The 18,143-nt window shown below is 35.0% G+C and overlaps 1 protein-coding gene across 2 annotated transcripts; it reads right to left on the reverse strand.

Annotated features, from left to right (window-relative positions):
* Nucleotides 1-3,644: 3,644 nt before the first annotated feature.
* On the reverse strand, nucleotides 3,645-7,230 carry LOC107404164 (uncharacterized). 2 transcript variants are annotated; one of them, XM_025068539.3, is made up of 3 exons: nucleotides 5,312-7,230; nucleotides 5,083-5,226; nucleotides 3,645-3,896 (listed from the first exon to the last, which is right to left on the reverse strand). In XM_025068539.3, exons 1-3 carry the CDS (start codon nucleotides 5,441-5,443, stop codon nucleotides 3,768-3,770), a joined length of 405 nt encoding a protein of 134 aa, XP_024924307.3. In that variant the 5' UTR covers nucleotides 5,444-7,230; the 3' UTR covers nucleotides 3,645-3,767. The 2 variants fall into 2 exon arrangements, with proteins under 2 accessions (XP_024924307.3, XP_048330213.2); XM_048474256.2 differs by having other exon boundaries at nucleotides 3,645-3,903; nucleotides 5,312-7,229.
* Nucleotides 7,231-18,143: the final 10,913 nt, after the last annotated feature.

Here is an 18,143-nt window from a genome sequence, read left to right on the forward strand (position 1 = left end):
AACTTTACTAAATTGGGCTGAAATTAGGCATATAATGGCCATCAGTCAAGCCCAATTTTCAGATGACCCTCATGCTAGTTGGGCTAGGAAAGCGAGAGAGAAAATTAATAATAATATTGATAATAATTTGAATTTTGAAAAACCAACGGTAAGAAAAATTCAAATTTAGGAACGGCAATATTTTCTTTCCCTGGTTTTTAGCCCTTGTTATATTTCTACATTATGAACTTCTCATGCTGAAAACCCTTCTGTTTCTCTGGAAGGAAAATAATAATAATAATAATAATGGGTCAGACAGAGGAACAGAGATTGTTGAAAAAGGTGATGAGATCGGCACGTGTCTGCGACGCCATCAATCGGCGTTCCCAGAGAAATTGGGCAAGACAGAGACTTTTTCTTACCCTCTGATTACTATTTAGGGCTTTTGTCTCATTTTTTAGGGTTTATTATTATTTTTTGTTTTCACTCTCTGCGGTGTATCTTAACTTCTACTTTGTCTTTGGTGTGCAGGTGTTTGAAAGCACAAATCAGAGGATTCCCAAATGTTTAATGGTAAAGGTGCGTAATTTTCTTAATTGCCGTTTGGGTTTTGAAAAGGAAAGAAAATAACTTGATTTTTAGCATATTTTTCTTGTAATTTTCTTCTTGTTTTATAATTGTGGTTGTGGGTTTGACTCGAACAACCAACATTGGAATTGCTGGTTATAATTGTTTTGGAAATCACATAGTTTTGTAATTTACGATGTATGGGTTTTGCTTTTTTATGGGGTCTGATGGTTGGGTTTTTTTTTTTTTTTTTTTTTTTTTTTTTATTGATTGAATCCTTGCAGGTTGTGGTTACCGGGTAATTGTTTTGGGAGTGACTCAACTGAAGAAGCATCATTGAGATTGCTGGTGATCATGGTGTTGGGGGAGAAAATAATAACTTATACCATATGAAATGACTTCTACAAGACTTTTACATATATATATATATATATATATTTATAAAACATTCATACATTCAATGGGATCCACATATATAATAACCTATAAAACACTTTAACACCTACACACCTGACACTACTAACTTGGACAAGATAGCTCTTTCTCTAGGAGCCTACTCTACTCACTTTAATACGTACACCACTTACACAGACACACATTAGACTCTACCACAACTTTGCTCTCAGTCACACTAACCGAGAGCCTTCTTGGAGCTCCCTTGCTAGCTCACCAAGCAGGGAAGCCAAAGCTTCCTTTTATACTTGACAAAGTCGGTTGCTTTGGCCTACTCAAAGCTTCTAGACTTCTCTACTGTGTACTTGCTCTCATCCTCAATTTTAGATATTTTTTTCACAAATTCCAATGCTCGACTTCCAACCAAGTATATCAAATATACTAGTTAATTCTAGAATCTTCTAGGTCAATATTGACCCTTCACATGGTTACCAGGTAATGGTTCCGAAAATCACATAAAATCATGTAATTTTCACACATGGGTTTTGCTTTTGGATTCAGTCTGATGGGTGATTTAATTATTTAGACAATTTTGATTTGCATGTAACTCAGAGAAGTAAATGTTGTTAGATTTGTTTGTGCAGTAAAATTGTTAGATTTGTTTGTACAATAAAATTACATTTCCAAGTGTGCTTGTATATTTGGTTGTTTCCCCTTCAAGTGATTTTTTCATAAAATACTTCAACAGTGTTAGGAGGAAAATAAATCATTTATATTAGATTAATGACTTATACAAAACAATTACATGGACACAGCATAAAACATCCATACATGCAGCGGGATCCACACACATGATAACCTTTGGGACACTAACACATAAACACTTCGCATTATTTAGTAACTCTAACATGAGAGCTCTCTCTCTAGGAGCCTACTCTACTCAATGAGTAACTCACATTACATGGCACCCTAGCTTCCCTTTTTATAGCATGCGCATGTCGGTTGCTAAATTCACTCAAACCTTCTGGATTTCTCTTCAAAGTCGGTGCAAAACTTAGATATTTTCTTCACCAATTCCAAAGCTTTACTTGCTGTCCAAATATATAATTCTAAAAACACCAGTCAATGTTGAATATCCTTCAAATAGTTACTCAAGTATACAAAATATTTAACAAACAACCTAACAACAAATGAAACATCATTGAAGTTAGGACAAACAAGAAAGGAAAAAGGAGAGCAAAACTAAAGAAAATTAAAGACTTAAAAGAGAAAAAACACAATGAGGTGGTAATCTGAAAGGAAATTCATTCTTCTTGGTAGTTGGCAGGTGACTCGTAAAAAATGATGTGAATTTTTAGGTAAGGTAGTAGCAGGGTGACTCAAAAGGGGTGGTGAAAATGCATAAAGAAGGTGCCACTTGGGGTTTATAATAGACACCATCTAATGCATGGGATCTGACAAGGCTTGGCATGATCCAAGTAAGACCTTACATTACCAAGTATTAGCTAATATAATTTGCATCTTGTGCTGGTATCTTGTTATTGATTGAATGAGTTTAAACTATTATGAATCAGTTTAAGTTTAAAAACTAAAGTTATGTAGTATTGAAATCCTAAAACATTTGGACCTCTGATTCCATCCATGTTTTAAACATAAGTTACGTAACTGTGTTAACCTCCAAAACATGATCAGATTTTTCAATGTTTATTAATGTAGAAATAATTTTAAATAAAAGTTGACAATAAAATTGATTTTTTATTATTTTAAAAAGGTGTAAGAGGCATAATTAAATGGACTTTACATGATATCTGTTTTTCCTCTGAATGTTAAGATGTGAAAACGGTTATGCTCTTTGCCAACTGCTAACTATGACATTATTGCATTAGTTATGTGTGCTTTTCGGGCATATTGGCATTCTGGTCTAGAATTTTCGAACCATTACAAAGATTTCCAAAACTATGGTGCTTGCAACTGTGTCATGTTGCAAGTGGTTGTTATTCATATTCCCAAACAAGAATAAAATACTTGCAAATGGTTGCAGGCTTCCCTGCTGGTTTGTTAGTCCAAATCCCCCGGATGGTGTCTACCACATTGAGTTTCCTCTGTCTTTTTTCTCTTTTAATATTCTTAAGAGTATATGATGTATTCCATGATTAAATCAACCTAGTCTTCCTTAATTCTCAGTTTCTGACTTCAAATTTGGATGGGGAAACTAATGTAACGATCAGAAAGGCATCTGAATGGAATAGGGATTGTTTAACTCCAGAGAAAGTGTCTGCATTTTGGTTGGCAAGGAGAGCACGTTACATTCAAGCATGCCTAATGCATGCTTACTTTGCAAAGGTATAAATAATTTTTCTTGTCGTTTTGTACCTCATTCTCAATTGATCTATCTTTTACCTCTCAAAAAATAAAATTCTCGTATTTATTAGTTAGTCATGTTCAAAAACTGTAAGTGGTGATCTATGTGACATTTGCTTAAAGTCCTACTGCCATGACATTACAGTTTATCCTCAATAGTTTATCAGTTTTATATTTTTGCTCATTACGTTTGGTTTTGTTTATCTTACGATATGTATATTTCCATGACAGACTTGCTTACCTGCACATGTACATGTATTTTTTTTTTTTTGGTAAATCACATGTACATGTACTTGGATGATAGTCTTGCTGATAATTTTCATTTTTTATTTCTGTAGTAATTACAGCTGGTCTTTGGCTTCCCTCTATACACAATAAAAGACTTTTCATTGATGTGTAAATAAGAAAATGTCAGGGGTGTATGTATATTATTTGTAAAGCAAGGTTGAGTCCCTCTGTACTCTTTGTTAATAAAAAAATATGAAATTTTTGGCGTTTGGGTGAAGAGAATCATGCGGGAATTGCCCAAGGTTCTCTTCCTTCTTGTTGGAGTGCCGTGCGTGTCTCTCTTTCTGTCTCTCATTTGCTTCCTTTCCCTATGTCCTTAAAAAAATTAAATGTAAACCAAAAAAAAAAAACAAAAAAAACAAAAACAAAAAAAAAAAAAGAAAGGAGCTATACTTTTATTATAAAATAATATGTACACAAAAAAAAAAAAAAAAAAAAAACATAAAATGAAACGCATTGAAGAAACCAACCATTAAACAAATAAGAAATTAGTAAAAGATTATATGTGCAAAAAGAACATTTAAGTAAATTAGTAATGATTAAAAAAAAGTAAATTAGTAAAACACCCTAAAATAGGCCTAAAAAAACAAAATAAAAAAAATAAAATAAGAAATTTGAAATACACGTTAAGAAAAGTAATGAAATTAGTAAACTTAGCTCACATAAGAAATTAACAAAATTTTTATATTGTTTTTAATTTTATATTGTTAAGTTTTAATATATATTGTTATTATCTCACTAAAAACAGCTTTTATAAAGAACATAATTTAAAATATTCTTCATCTAAGTATAGTTTACACAATTTTAATATACTTAAAAAACTTAAAAAGAAAAAAATTAATTACTTGTAATAATTATTAAGGATGTAGTCTTAAAAAGTTTAGGACTAGTAGATAATTTAATATTTAAGTTTCTTTTTTTTTCTTCAGTTTTTCTAGTACTATTTAACCAAAAAAAAAATTATCAGATATTCAAGTATAAATTTAACAGTACATTGAAACTAAGATTTACCTTAAAAAACAGTTATTGGATAAAAGGCTTACATGTAATAATTATCAACATAAATAAAAATAATGCATTATAATGGATGAAAGACATACCATTAATTACTATATAAATAGGAAACTAGGGTATACCTTAGAAAACACTAATTTGATAAAAGACTTGAATACGCATGCAGTAATTATCAACATAGATAGAAATGTATGAGAATATAAAATTTACCTTAAAAGAGATTATCGAAAAGAATACATAATATAAATTCAGATATGGTATAACTAGCCAATGGTGTCCATGAGAAGATGATTATATAGATAAAAAATTGAATTGTCAAGAATAAAATAGAGCCACAATAAGCTTGATTCTATATTACTATTTTGGACCTAAAATACATGCCAGAAAAGATCATCCACTTTATATATTTAGGACCTAAAATCTAAAATACATGCCAGAAAAGATAATCCAAGCAAGGATTCAACAACTGTGTAATCTTACCATTCGAGGCCTCAAAGAGCGAGTGGAAAATTCCGACCGATTCAGCGGTAGTTGCAGATCCCGATTTCTCTCGCGCAGTTCGTAGTAACGGGATGTCTGCGCGAGTCTTCCAGGCTTCTTGTCATCAAAAAGATCCAAGATGACCTAGACAAGAGACAACAATTTCTTTATTTAGTAATTATTGCTAAAATTCTATAACTAAAAATAAATAATTAAATAACACCCTCACCCCATACGTAACAAATCCATCTAGGTTGGCCTCACGGAGAGGAGAAACCTCCCTCACCACCAGCGTCCAAGTATGGCGCTTCCTGTTGACGATTACTTCCCCAACCTTCTCGAGCTCCTTCAGCTCATCCATGACGATCCTTCTGACGCAATCCCTGCCATTGTGCTTTCGGTTGATGCCGTGCTAAGTCCTTACTTCTCGCACGTGTCGACACAGATCAGGAACAGTGAAGAAAATATCGATGTCGATGAAAATATCGAAAGTATGAATTTACAGACATATCGATGGAAATATCGATAAGATTATGGAAACTGTAAATTTTTAATTTAAAATACAAATTTTGAGATATAAAATATTTAATATAATAAAATAATATAAAAATTCAATAATTAGAGTACAATAATAATAAAATACTCATCCAATTAAATATATATACTAAAATCTTATATATTATATAACAAAAAAACTAACAATATTATTTATTTATTTTTAAATAGATAAAATTAAATTTATTAAAAAAATAAATAAAATTAAATTAAACATTAAAATAAAAAAATAAAAAGATGTATATTAAAATATTATCATAGTAAAAATCAAGCATATTAAAAATGATAACTAAAAACAATAACATGAATTAGATGAGGTAAAAGCTAAGAATATAATTGAATTAGTTGCTTCTCACTTTTTCATACCACCACGACAAATCACCATCACATAGATTTTTATTTAGTTTTTTATTTTATTCTTTCTCTTTCCTTCCCCACGTGAAAGAAAGATTTCTTTCTTATCTTTTTTTCTTTTCTTCTTTCTCTTTCCCTTCCCCCACGTGAAAGAAAGATTTCTTTCTTATCTTTTTTTTCTTTTCTTCTTTCGCTTTCCCTTCCCCCACGTGGAAGAAAGATTTCTTTCTTATCCTTTCTTCTTCTTCCTCTCTTCCCTTCGTCTTCTTCCTCCCTCCCTTCTGTGCCAGATCAGTTAACAACCAAAAACAAAAAAAACCAAAATTTCCAGGCCCTCTCTTTTCTCTTCACTTCTCTTCTCTTCTCTCTGTGTATCCCCATCTTTTCCCCCTTCATTTTTTCTCCGACCGATTACCACAAACCAAACACACACACAAATCAACACAAACACACCCAACCAGTCCGACCGACATATCCCAGAAACTTCCACCTTTTCCTGTCGACAACCGGCCGATCTTTCCATCTTATCCACCCAAAACCCGAAATCTTCACCGACAATGGACGATTCCGTCGACTTCCATCGATTCCGACGACAAATCGACGACACGCGTGCAAGAAACTTCTTCCCCCCGCTGTCAGTGTCGGACGGGGTCGACAACGGAAACTGTCGCTGACATTTCCACCGTCTCGACGATTTTTGCTTCCCTGATCAGGAATGCGCTTATCACCAGCATCCTTCATGAAATCGACAATGATAACTCGAAGCTGTGGAGTCGCCATTTTCGCTTCTGATATATATATATTTATATATATATATATATAGTTTTGGGTTCTTGAAAAGCAGATGGGATGGAAGAAGGAGATGAAGATGGCAAAATAGGGCTAAGGCATTTGTACGAGGGAGTTTGACCATGGGCTTGGTGTACAGTGGCACAAGGCCCCACTTTGGTCCAGCCCTAAGTTTACAAATATATATATTTTAAATTTTTCTATTTTTTAAAATATTTGAAATCGTTTAAAACATTGAAATATTAAAATGTTTTAGTAAAAATAATCATAAGAGATAGGCCTTTTTATTATTTTAGGTTGTTTTTATTAATTAGACATTAATATTTTTAAATGATATTGTCATTTCTCAAAACAAAAAATTAGATCATAATTATCTTCTTCTTTTTCCTTCCAATAAAGCTACAATTTTGGTAGTTTAATGCAAGAACAACTTAATTGTTGTATTTTGATTACTGATTTGCATCTAAAAATACTAGAATAGTAAATTTTAAATGAACTTTTAGAATTGTCAAAATATTAAAATATGTAATTTTGATTTCTTTTTATTTAATAAAAATTATTGTTTTTGCTTATTTTATTTATTATTATTTTTTAAATGTTAATAAAAAGATAAATTATAAAATTAGACCAAGGCCCCAAAATTTTAGGCCAGCCCAATGCAAGTGGACTTACAAAGTGGATAGTATCATTGAATGAATAGCAACCTTTACCCAATATTTAGGCAAACAAATTGATTGTAACATTATTAATTTTTCAAAAGTTAAAAAAATGACCTCAACGATGAATATCCCCTCACTTCATACAATTTTTATTCAAACCACTGGTTCCCCCCAAAAAAAAAAAGGCAAAAAGTTATGGTAAGATAATAAAGAGAGACAGAAAGAACTTGAATGTGGTGGATAAGTTGTTAGTAAGGGTATAGTTAAAATAATACAAAAAATATCGGTAGATAAAGAAAAAAAGCATCCAAAGGAGGATGTATGTATCATTAAACACCTATTTGAGTGGGTATTGAGCCAAATTCCATAGAATTTTGTGATGTTTTGAACAGATAATGACTCTTGAACAAACTAATTGTGTATAATTTCTTAGTTATATTAGGTCATGAGTCTCCTGACGTAAAAAAAGAGTTGCTTAATTATTATTGCAATTAAATCGATGATTTGCATAACTACTTCCATAAGATTTGATAAATAAAAAAGAAGTTTGTATTGTGAAGTTGAAAATGGTGCTTGACTAGATAGTATACCTTTGGGTCAATTGTTATGTATATTTGATACTGATCAAAGTCACTTTCAGCTAGAATCAGATCAACTTTGGTCGAAGGTTCTATATATTTGTCTCATAACTATGATCGATTTGATGTTTTTTATTTAGGTGGTGTGTGTATAGGTAAAATAATGAACCAAGGACACGTCACAAAATTTTGGTCCAAATGGATAGCAACAACATTGCCACGTATGAACAAAAAAGTGACACATCAGCAGTAGTACTACAATGGCTTGGTTAGAGGTAGATGACTCGGATCCAACAAGTGGAATAAGAGCCATATGTCTGAGAAAAAGCATCCAACGTAGATCATCTGAGATATTTCAAAATACCATGGAAGCCGACGTACATGTTGAATTATCGAATATAAAAGGCACGAGGCAAAATTATTATCGAATAAATGTTGGGATTTCATTAACAAAAATCCTGAAGATCAGGAATCAAAACGGGTAAAGCAGCAATCAAGATTCTTTCAAATCAAATTCAAATCGGGTCAACAGAACCCACAAAATCCTCTTGAAATATGTTATAAATATATTCTAAATTTAACTGCTATAAAGGATACAAAGTCATCCCGTTTCAAGGTATGAGAAATTGACCAACTCTAAACAATTTCAACTTCCTTTGTTTGTTGTCTGACTTGAGTGTTGAAGTGCCTTGGGCCGGTAATACACCGGTGCCTAGGTGACTTGTCGTTCATTTCTTTGTCTCGCAGATGTACTGTTACTGCCATATCCTCAATCAACGTGTCCATATTTTGTTGAGTTGGAGGCCAACCGAATTTCGACATCAACAGTTTAGCTCACCAGGTAGGGGAAAAATCCTTGCTTTGAAAACTGAAGTGGAAACACTTCAAACACAAATTCAGGAGATGGTGGCAATGCACGACCAAGCCTAAAAGGCGAATCAAGAACTGATGCAGCAATGGAAACAGTTTCTCCCTCTTCTAGGAGTAAGAAGAGAAGAAGTGGTGGAAGAGCATCAGAGGGATGTAAGCCAAGACAAGTCACCCCAGGATAGGCTATTGAAATCTCAATCGCTCCGCAATATAGCTTTGAAAAGTCACAATGACAAGGAACGGAAGAGGAGACATGGCCAGGTTGAGGGGAACTTCAAAAATGAAGAAACCACCCCATGAAGATTTTAAAGAAGATTTGAGAGAGATTGTACAAGAGGAAGTCAAAAGACAGAAAGGAGTAGCCCAATTTAACCAATGATGGGTCTCAAATCTGGTACATACACCATTCACCAAATGGATAGCTAAAACATCTCGGTTTGTCCCACCAAAATTCAACCTCTATGATGGTGCAGCTAATCCATTGGAACATTTGACGCACAAACACCAAGCCATGTTCCCACTCGGACTGCCCCATTATAAAAGAGAGGCTATAATGTGCAAAATCTTTGCTACTAGTCTCAAAGGAGTAGCACTTACCTCATTTGATAGTCTTAAACCAGAATCAATTCATTCATTTGCGGAGCTCGTGAACCATTTCGGAGCACAATTCGCCTTCAGCATGAAAGTTAAGAGAGAAGTGAATCACCTTTTCACCATAACTCCGGGAAGGAATGAATCTTTGAAAGCTTATATGCAAAGATTCAATAAAGAAAAGGTCACCATCCTAGATTGCAATGAATCAATTGCAATTGAAGCCTTCAGGAAATGGTTACTATGGGAAAATCGGTTATACGAGTTGCTCATGAAAAGAGTCCCTGAGACCATGATTGAAGCAATGTCTCAAGCAACGAAGTATATCAACCTAGAAGATGACCAAAAGATGAAAAAAAGGGACAGCATAAGAAGAGTCAAGAAGGGCGAGCCGGTGGTGGAGATAAAAAGAACAATACTTCGACAGCAACCCGCTCGACCCTTCCAACTTCAGATAAAAGAAACAAAAGCTGATAGAAGAAGGCAAGATGAGGTTAACGATCCCTCCAAACATTATTCTCTGATAGTCTCTCCTGAATGCTTGGTCGAACATTTGGAAGGGAAGAAGTATGTAAAGTGGCCAAAGAAGATGACAACAGATCCATGTCACCGAGATGCAGGAAAGATTCGGTAAGTACCCCTACCAGAAAAGCCCTAAGGATGGAATCAACCCCCATATTGTATTCTCGAATCATGACATGAAAGGGTTGCATACGCCACACAATGATGCACTAATCATCAAAAAGGACATAGCAAACAATTTGGTTTAAAGAATTCTCATAGACAACGGAAGCTCGGTCTACATCATCTTTTTGTCAACGTTGAACAAAATGAAGTGGAAAAGCAACAATATAGAGAAGGTCGATGCTATGAATCTTGTCGGATTCAATGGCAAAACAAGCCGAGTCATGGGAAAAGTAATCGTGCCATCCTGACAAAAGGCAAAACGATGCTTTTGAAAATGATGGTGATTGATGCAGATTTAGTGTACAGTGCCATTCTGGGGAGACCTTGGATCCACTCAATGGGAGCTGTACAATCTTCCTACCATCAGGTTGTAAAGTTCCCCATTGGAAATCAGATTGTGGCTGTGCAGAATGATCAAGTCAGTGCCTAAAATTGCTACGTGGCGACCATGAAGGGAAAAAATAATGGAGACAAATAGCAATCACGAAACCTCAGGACCTCAACCGAAGAGGTAAATGAAGTTGAAATTCCTGAGACTGTTATAGAAGTAGTATTGAACGAGGAGAAGCCGAACCAAAAGTTTAGAATTGGAGCAAATCTATCTGAAGAAGTGAAAGAACAGTACCTGGTGGATGCACCATCTTTACATAAAATGTTAAGCTTCCTGGACGCGTAATCAGGATATAATCAAATTCTGATGCATCCAGAAGATCAAGAAATGACCTCATTTATGACCGATCGAGGAATCTACTGTTACATGGTAATGCCCTTCGTACTTAAGTATACAGGTGCAACCTACCAAAGGTTAGTGAAAAAGATGTTTAAAGATCAGATCGAGAAAATGATGGAGATCTTTATAGATGACATGCTCGTGAAATCAGCTAAAGCAGAGGATCATCTAGATCATTTGGGGCAAACTTTCGATGTGCTGGAAAAGTAGAGGATGAAGCTCAATACGACAAAGTGTAGTTTTGGAGTTGTAGGAGGAATGTTTAAAGATCAGATTGGGAAAACAATGGAGATCCGTATAGATGAGATACTCGTGAAGTTAGCTAAAGCGGAGGATCATCTAGACCATTTGGGGCAAACTTTCGATGTGTTGGAGAAATACAAGATGAAGCTCAATACGACTAAGTGTAGTTTTGGAGTTCCAGGAGGAATGTTTAAAGATCAAATTGGGAAAACCATGGAGATTTGTATAGATGACATGCTCGCAAAATCAACTAAAGCGGAGGATCATCTAGACCATTTGGGGCAAACTTTCGATGTGCTGGAGAAATACTGGATGAAGCTCAATACGACGAAGTGTAGTTTTGGAGTTCCAGGAGGAATGTTTCTCAGACATGTTGTCACTCAAAGAGCGATCGAAGCAAATCCAAAACAACTCAAAGCCTTTGTAAATATGCCTTCTCTCCGAACGAGAATAGAAAAAATGAAATTAAACGACAGAATTGCAGCCTTAAGCCGATTTATATAAAGGTTGTCCGATAGAAGTTATAAGAGTTGATGGCTTACATCGGTTGCGGTATCAAACAAGGATGTTAGTTTGGTTCTCATAAAAAACAAGGGAGGAAAATGACATTGGATCTTTTAAATGAGTAAAATATTGTCGGATACTGAAGCAAGATACACAAGCATGGAGAAATTGGTCTTGGCACTAGTCGTGATAGTTAGGAAAATCAAGCTATATTTCCAAAGCAACAAAAAAGATGTAGTATCGGCATATCCGATATGATCTCTCTTAAACAAGCCATCCGCATAACTGGGAGGATGGCGGTTTGTGCAGCGGAGTTAGTAAACTATAGGATTGATATGTCCCAAGATCGGCCAGTTAATCTGAAATATTAGATGATTTCTTAGCAGAACTCGCAGTGCTTGAAGTTGAATCCCAAATAGGAACCTCACAAGAAAGGATCGAGTCATGTAGTCTATTCGTCGACATATCTTCAAATGAAAAAGTGTCAGGAGCTCCAATTGGAGAACTTGTTGAACACTCTCTTCGTATAAGATTTTAGTGCGCAAATAACGTGGCAGAATATGAGGCTTTAATTACAGGATTAAATTTAGCCTACTAATTAGGAGCACGAAAGCTAAATATACAGAGTGACTCAGCATCGGTAGTAAGCCAGGTAAGTTGGACTTTTATGGCTACTAATCCTGTAATGGCAGCTTACTTGCAGAAGATAAGACAATTGTTAGAAATGTTCGAAGATACCGAAATAATGCAATTGCCAAGGGATCAGAATAATCTTGAAGATGCACTAACAAACATAGCTTCTTCGGTCTTGTCCAATCAGGAAGGAACAATTCCTATAGAATTTCTTCTGAATAAAAGCATATCTGAAGGAGAAAGTCTTTCGACCAATGATTGGATTGATGAAAAAAGCTGGATGATGCCAATCATTGAATATATTAACAGGGGTAGTCAACCTTTGGACAAATCCGAAGCAAGGAAATTGAGGATAGTCACCTAGATATTGTATCCTCAAAGAGAAACTTCATCGAAAATCTTATCAAGGACCCTTGTTGAGGTGTTTGGGACCAGCTACAGCATTGAAAAAAATGGTCGAAGTACATGAAGGCCATTGTGGCAATCACACCGGATGAAATCGTTGTCTCGAAAAATAATACTACATGGTTTCTCTTGGCCGATTCTAGTGAAAGATTGTGAAAGGTCTTGAAAGAATGTGATAAATGCCAGAGGTTTCCACCTTTACACCATGCACCAGCAAACGAGCTCACGAGCATATCAAGTCCTTGACCCTTCATGCTATAGGGAATCGATATTATTTGTCCATTCCCCATGGCTTTTAGACAACTGATATTCATTCTGGTAGCAACCGATTATTTCTCAAAAATGGATTGAAGCCAAAGCTTATCCATAGATCAAGGTGCCCCATTTGATAAATTTGGTATGGAAATTCATTATATGTAGATTTTGTTCGGCAAGAGTACTGAATTTGGATAAGGGGTCCCAATTCATCAGCGAAGGATTCAAGAATTTTTGCAAAGAATGGAAATCAAACTTCGATATTCTTCTCCGAGACATCCTCAAGGAACTGGCCAAGCTGAAGCATGACATAAGTGTATCTTGAATACTCTGAAAAAGCGACTTGAAGATGTAAAAGGTTTATGGGCCGAAGAACTCCCTGGAGTCCTTTGGCCATTTAGGACAACAATCCGAGCCCAAACAAACCAATCACTATTCTGCCTTATGTTTGTTGATGAAGCATTCACTCCTGCTGAAATATCATAAGGAGTTTACGCATGAGAGGATACCTCAGAAAATTAATGATCTCTTAATGAAATGAGCACTTGACGAGACTGAAGAAATGAGAGAAGCTGCTTCGATCAGACTGGCAATATATTAGCAAATAGTAGCGAAGCATGATAATCCAAAAGTTAACCTCGGATCTTTTGAGTAGGGGATTTAGTCCTTCCTAAATTTTTCTTGGAGGAGAAGAACGCAATGTTGTGAAGTTAGGACCAAACTGCGAAGGGCCTTAGAAAGTTATCTCGGTCATTTCTTGGAGGAGAAGAATGCAATGTCGTGAAGTTAGGACCACATTGGGAAGGGCCCTACAAAGTTATCTTGGTTGTTCGGCCAGGAACATACAAGATTTAGAATCTTAGAGGCAAAACTATTCCGAGAAATTGGCATTCAGATAATTTGTGGATATATCATTCGACGTCTTTTTTATGAAATTGAATTGAAACAAAATGTAATCGATGTACATATATTATTTTAAAGTCATTTAAAGCAATAAAAGCAACAACACTAGTCATTTAGATATAATAGAAGATGAGTAAAGAAAAATTTTCATTGATTATTAGCAAAATTTACAATAGCAACAAAACCCAAAAAGTACTGGGTATACATTGGATATTTTTTCGAGATACATATATATATATATATATATATAAAACTATGAATTCTTCTTCAAGTGGAACACAATGTCTTCTACTACTTCCATTCTCCCTAGGACTAGTTAGGAAGTTATTCAGAGAAGAAATCCCTTAAAAGATGAAAGCTGCTCCCCACGATAAAAAAAGAACTCCTCTAGAATAACTTTAAGGAGTGGGAACTCCACCAAGAGTCGTGCTGGAATTCAGGAAATAGGCAGGTGGATAATTTTATTGATTTGGAAATGAAACTATCCACGCTCCTCACTGAAATATTTGCCCACCCTAGAAGGCCGGAGACCCTACAAAGAACCCTCCGCCAATGAGATCAACATTGCTAGTATCGAATAGCCATCACCAAGAGAATAAAGATCATCGGTGCCAGCATCCCCTAAACATTCCCACTCCTTAGTGAAAATGTTGAAGATACTGGCAATGATGATCTCATTGCCTAAGCGAGACCATGGTAACCAGAGCAATGATTTTACTGGCATACAGAAAGAAGAAAAGTGAAGAAAAAGAAGAGCAAGTGAAAGGAGAAAGACAAACCCAAAAAGTAATGCCACATTTATGGAACAAACAGTGGAACCACCTCGCCCTATATTTAGGCCTTCTCAAAGTGTACGGCACATTACGAGCCTAGAAAATAGGAAAGAAATCCATGCCATACACGTAAGTGAAACCTTTCCATATTGTGAATTACTTACATCTTTTCGAATCTCGATAATCATATCTGTTCTCATAATTATCTCTGATTACGATAATCCTACAGAATCGAGATGTCATGATGCCATCAATAAGGATGTGGAACAGCACAAGAAGAGCGCTTGCCCTAAAAGGTCGAGCCTTCACAATAAAAGCTTCAAACTAGTCTCAGACTAGATCAGTCCTAAATAAAAAGGCAAAAATGAAAAAAAAAAACCAAAAAGAATTCAATTCTTATAGCTGAAGTTAAAATTGAAAAAACGCTGTTTCAATTTCTCACCTTACAGAACCTATTCTTCTTTGTGCTGCGACTGAAAATGACTTCTTTGACAACCTTATTTCCATCAGGGTCCTATTTCAATATAAATGACTACAAAGTCAATGTCGCATATGGATAAAGGAGAATCAGAATTAATAAATAAATAAATAAGTAAATAAATAAAGATTAGAAACTATAATATATATTATAGTTTTTTGAATTTTTATCTAGATTGTTTCATAAGTTGGAAAAGGAGGGTACAATCCATGGAATTAAAATTAGTAGGACCAGCCTTGCCATCTTTCATTTATTTTTTACGGATAATATCATGATTTTTTGTAGAGCTAATCAAGAGGAAGTCAAAGCAGCGAGTGATTGCTTGAAGCTGTACTGCCAATGGACTGTTCAGATGGTGAACACTGCGAAATCTAGGTGTTTCTTCTCTAAGAATGTAACAGGAAGTCTTAAAGCTAACATCAAACATATCCTCAATATGAAAGAGCTCCCAAAAGATGCTAAATACCCTAGAAACCCGCTGTTGATTGAGCACAGTAAGATTAAAAGCTATGAGGAGCTCCGGAAAAGAGCAGAACAAAGACTTCAAGGATGGAAGAACAGACTTATCTCGCAGTCGGGTCAATTTGTGCTAGTAAAAACAATGATCTCTTCAATGCGTACCTATGCCATGTCCTCCACAATAATTCCAAAGAGCTGGTACAGGCATTTCGATAGCATGGCCAACCGATTTCTTTGGAACAGCGAAAGTGATCAAGAGAAGTCAACTTGTCTTGTTTCTTGGAAGAGAATTTGTCAACCTAAATCAACAAGAGGGTTGGGACTAAAACAACTAGAAGATGTTAATAGAGCTTTTCTGTGTAAATTAGGTTGGTCGCTGGCAAACAACTTTGACTTGATGTGGGTGTAAGCCTTAAAAGCTAAGTATTCTCAGACTTTATGCATTGTACTTGGAAAAAATCGTGCTCTTGGTTTTGGAAAGGCATCTTAGGTGTGAGACCCACCCTAGCTAAAGGTCTGTATTATAAGATTGGTAATGACAGTGGCATCAACTACGAAGAGGATCCTTGGATTCCCAATATGCTTAATTTTCGTCCTACTTCTACTCTGAATAGCACTAGCTTGCAGGTTGGGATGGTTGACTCTCTTTTGTTTCCAAGTGGTGAATGGAATATACCTCTTCTGGAATATATTTTCGATAGGGACTCTGTAAACAAAATTTCCAACATTTTCTGGGTTGATGCATATTTGGACGATAAGCTAATCTGGATGGGGAGCTCTTCAGAGAAGTTTTTAGTTAAATCGATGTACCAATTCTTAAATCCAGCAGCTTTCAACAATCGGAAATGGTGGAATTTTCTCTAGAATAGTAATCTCCATGACAGGTTGAAGTTTTTTATGTAGAGACTATCCTCTCGTAACCTCCCAGTATGTGCAACTCTAGTTAGTCATAATTGGCAGATTGATGATCCCAGATGTCCCCGTGGGTGTAATAGTATCAAAGATGAAACTCATCTTTTTTTCCACTGCAATGTAGCTTGATCCATCTAGTTGGCTTCCCCTTGGAGTGTCAGATGGTTGGAAGATCCCTCTCTTAACCTAGACTCTTATCTTGAATGGCTTTCAAAACCAGATACGCATATGCCAGTCCACCCTAAGGATACAAGCAAATTCTTCCTCTCAGCGGTGATCCGTCATACTATTTGGAAAGTGAGAAATCTTTTCCAGTTTGAGGGTATAACTTGTAATCTTAAGGAACAAGTCAAAATCATTTACAGCAAGGTTGATGAATTCTTGGCCACTTCATCCTCCCCCAATGGACCTCCTATCGGTGCTCAATTGACTAATCCTTCGTGGAGACCCCCCTCCTTTAGGAACAATCAAAATTAATTCAGATGCTTCAATGGGTCATGGCAGCGCGAGTTTAGGTCTTGTTGTCAGAGACCACTTTGGAAAGGTCCTCAAAGTTCAAGTTCTTTAGGAACACATAGACATTCTTGAGGCTGCTGAAGCAGCATCCATTCCGAGGGCAGTTCAGGTAGCTTTGGAAGAAGGCTACTCGAATTAATGTTGTGAGAGTGATGCTAAATTAATTATCCAAAGTATAAAGAATCCGAACAAATGCTGCAGCCATTGGACTGTAGTAAGTTTCCTTCAGAAAATCCTGGATTTATACCCTTATTTTGAATCCATCAGTTTTAGCTGGACTCCAAGACAGAGCAACACCATGGCTCATCTTGCATCCAGATGGGGCCTTATGAACGATAGCATAGGCATTGTCTCTCCTTTCACCATCTCTTCTTCTTTTGTTGAATAATGGACAATTAAATGATTTAATATCATTTTCCTGCTTCCTTGGCATCTTTGTATATGTTTGGTTGCCTTTTTTAGTTAATATAACCCCCCTTTTAAGGAAAAAAAAAAGTAGCGTCTTAGGGTGCGTTTGGTACGCAGGATAAGTTCGGATCGGACTAGATCAGACAGGATAGAATAGTACATTCCTGTGTTTGGTATAGCTCCGGATTGAATATTGGACTAGTTGTTTCATGTTTGATGTAGGATTGAACTATTTTATAATTTTTTACTTTTTTAAAAGTGAAAAATTTTAAAATTCTATTTATAATTACAATAAAAAATAATATATTTAATTAATATTGTAAATTTATATATTTGTATTTACATATGAAATTTAATTTTTTATTACACCCACAAAACTATATTAATTTATAATTTTAAAAATAAATGAAAATTAAATTATAACGTAATATTTTATAAATAACAATTAATTAAAAATAAAGATAATTAATGAACTTTTCTAATTGTAATTTTTTTTTACATTGTAATTAAATTGTAATTTTATTTTACACCCACAAATTACATTAATATATGGTTTTTAAAACTAATTAAAATGAAATTATAATATGTTAAATCATAACTAACAATTAACAACAAATAAAAAAAGTTAATATTATATTTAATTAAGAACTTGTTGATAACATAGATTTCACATACTTGTCCGCATACATATGTAAAGGATAATTTCCTTATACAACAAATAAGTAAATACACCCATTGATAATAATCCAAATAAACAGC

This window comes from Ziziphus jujuba, chromosome 2, assembly GCF_031755915.1.
Source record: "Ziziphus jujuba cultivar Dongzao chromosome 2, ASM3175591v1".
In the NCBI taxonomy this organism is placed as follows: domain Eukaryota; kingdom Viridiplantae; phylum Streptophyta; class Magnoliopsida; order Rosales; family Rhamnaceae; genus Ziziphus; species Ziziphus jujuba.